General features: G+C 62.0%; 1 protein-coding gene across 1 annotated transcript in view; it reads right to left on the reverse strand.

Moving 5' to 3' along the window:
• Positions 1-3: 3 nt before the first annotated feature.
• MTSS2 (MTSS I-BAR domain containing 2) overlaps positions 4-1,906 on the reverse strand; it is a gene marked incomplete at its 3' end in the record, with an annotated part of 12,130 nt that continues 10,227 nt past the window's right edge. The window contains exons 13-15 of the mRNA XM_035898800.1: positions 1,852-1,902; positions 1,589-1,754; positions 4-653 (exon numbers count right to left, since the gene is read on the reverse strand). Of these exons, the coding sequence (XP_035754693.1) occupies positions 4-653; positions 1,589-1,754; positions 1,852-1,902 (867 nt within the window). The remainder of the gene's footprint in view (positions 654-1,588; positions 1,755-1,851; positions 1,903-1,906) is intronic.

The following is a 1,906-nucleotide window of genomic DNA, read 5'->3' on the forward strand; positions in this document are numbered from 1 at the left end:
GGGGGTCTCCTCACTGGGGCCGGACCCCGCGAGGGCGGTGGGGAAGGGGAACTGGCCTTCCCCCAGGGCGTGGGCGCTGGCCACCAGCTCACCAATCTTCTCCACCAAGCTGTGCCGGTTGGCGGCCAATTGTTGGTCCTCCTCTTCCTCAGTGGAGAGGTGCTGACCGGCCCCGGGGTAGACGGAGATCTCCATGGCACCGCCGCCCCAGGCGGTGTTGGGAAGGCTCAGCCGCTTGGGCGAAGCTTTGGCAAAATCCAGGGGGTTTGGCGAGGCGTCGTCAGCATAGAAGACGCACTCTTCACTGCCCACCCGCGTGGGGCCAGCGTAGCCGGGGGAGTCGGGCACCGTGGGGGTCTTGACGGGGACAATGGGAGGTCGGATGGGGATGGGGCCGGCATTGGAGAGAGTACGGCGGACCGAGGGTTTGGTGGAGGGCGTGCGGCGGATGGTGGCTACCCCCGGGGTGGTGCCGGCTGGTAGGTTGGTGCCGGTGGGCAGCCCAGCAGTGGAAGCGGGACGCTTGGTCTGGATCATCCGCCGGTAGTTCTGGGCGATGTTGCTGTTGCGTGGGATGGTGGAGGACTTGTCGAAGTCACTCTGGGGGTCACACTCCACATCGCCATTCACCGAGTAGCAGTCGTAGTCGGAGCCTGGTGAGGGGGCAGGATGATCAGCGTGGCCAGGCGGGTGGCACGGCTGGCACTGTCAAGCCCAACCACCACCTTCACAATGCAATCACAGCCAGCTCCAACCACTGCCATCACAGCGTGACCACAAGCAAACTCAACCACCACCATTGCAGTGCTATCCCAGCTGGCCCCAACCATTGCTGGCACAACATGGTCACCATCAAGCCCAACCATCACCATCAGGAGGCAACCACAGTCAAGCCCAGCCATCACACTGAGGTCACTGCCAAACCCAACTGTTACCATGGCAACGTGGTCACAACCATCCCCTGCCATTGCCAGTGCAACATGGTGACAACCACAGCCACAACCATCACAACTGGCCTCAACCATCACCACCGTGTAGTCGTAGTCAAATCCAACCATCACTATCACAACCACCCCAACCACTGCCATCACAACGTGATCACAGCCAACCTCCACTGTCACCATCACAGGCTCACAACTGGCTCAGCCATCACTAGGCCAACACAACCACAGTGCAACACGACCGTCCCTGTGGTTACTCAATCTCCAACCACCACCTCTGCTGCCATCACCCACCATCTTCCCCCTGTCTCTGCCTGTACTCAACTGCTGCGCGCAAACATGTCACTGCAAACCATCACCAACCACACCCTGCCGTGATGTTACAAGACCCAACTAACACCCAAATAACCAGGAAGCCCCGTGGTTATCGCGCAGCACGACACTTGTGCCGCACACCAAACCGCCCCAACACACATTATAACTTCACCCCACCGGCCCCTACGCGATGTGGCTGCAGCCCGATGCTATGACACCCAGTGCATGCCGACGTACCCCAGGACCACCAAAGCCTCTGCCCCATCCCCTTCCCATCTCTGGGTGCCATTTCGGGTGGCCCCAGGTGCCCCTCATTGCTGTGGGGTGGGTACCTTGGGAAGGGATGGTGTCCTCAGAGCAGGAGGGGGTGGTGGTCTGTGTGCTGTAGCCGCTGGAGTACTGCAGTGAGTCCCGGCTGCTCTTCTGGTGCTCCAGGCTCAGCCCCCGGGTCAAGACCATGGCCAGGTCGCTCGCGGCAGGGGACACCTCCTCCCCGTGCTGCAGGGGCAGGGGGGAACCATCAGCACCCTGGCTCCTCATCTCGGAGCCCCTCAAAAGCCCACCACCCCTGTGGTCACACCGTTGGAGCCGGTACCTTGGCAGCAATCGTAGCCGGTGACATCCGGGGCCTGGGGGCGTCCTGCCCACCG

The sequence above is a fragment of the Egretta garzetta genome, unplaced genomic scaffold, assembly GCF_000687185.1.
Source record: "Egretta garzetta isolate BGI_Z169 unplaced genomic scaffold, ASM68718v1 scaffold27, whole genome shotgun sequence".
In the NCBI taxonomy this organism is placed as follows: Eukaryota; Metazoa; Chordata; class Aves; order Pelecaniformes; family Ardeidae; genus Egretta; species Egretta garzetta.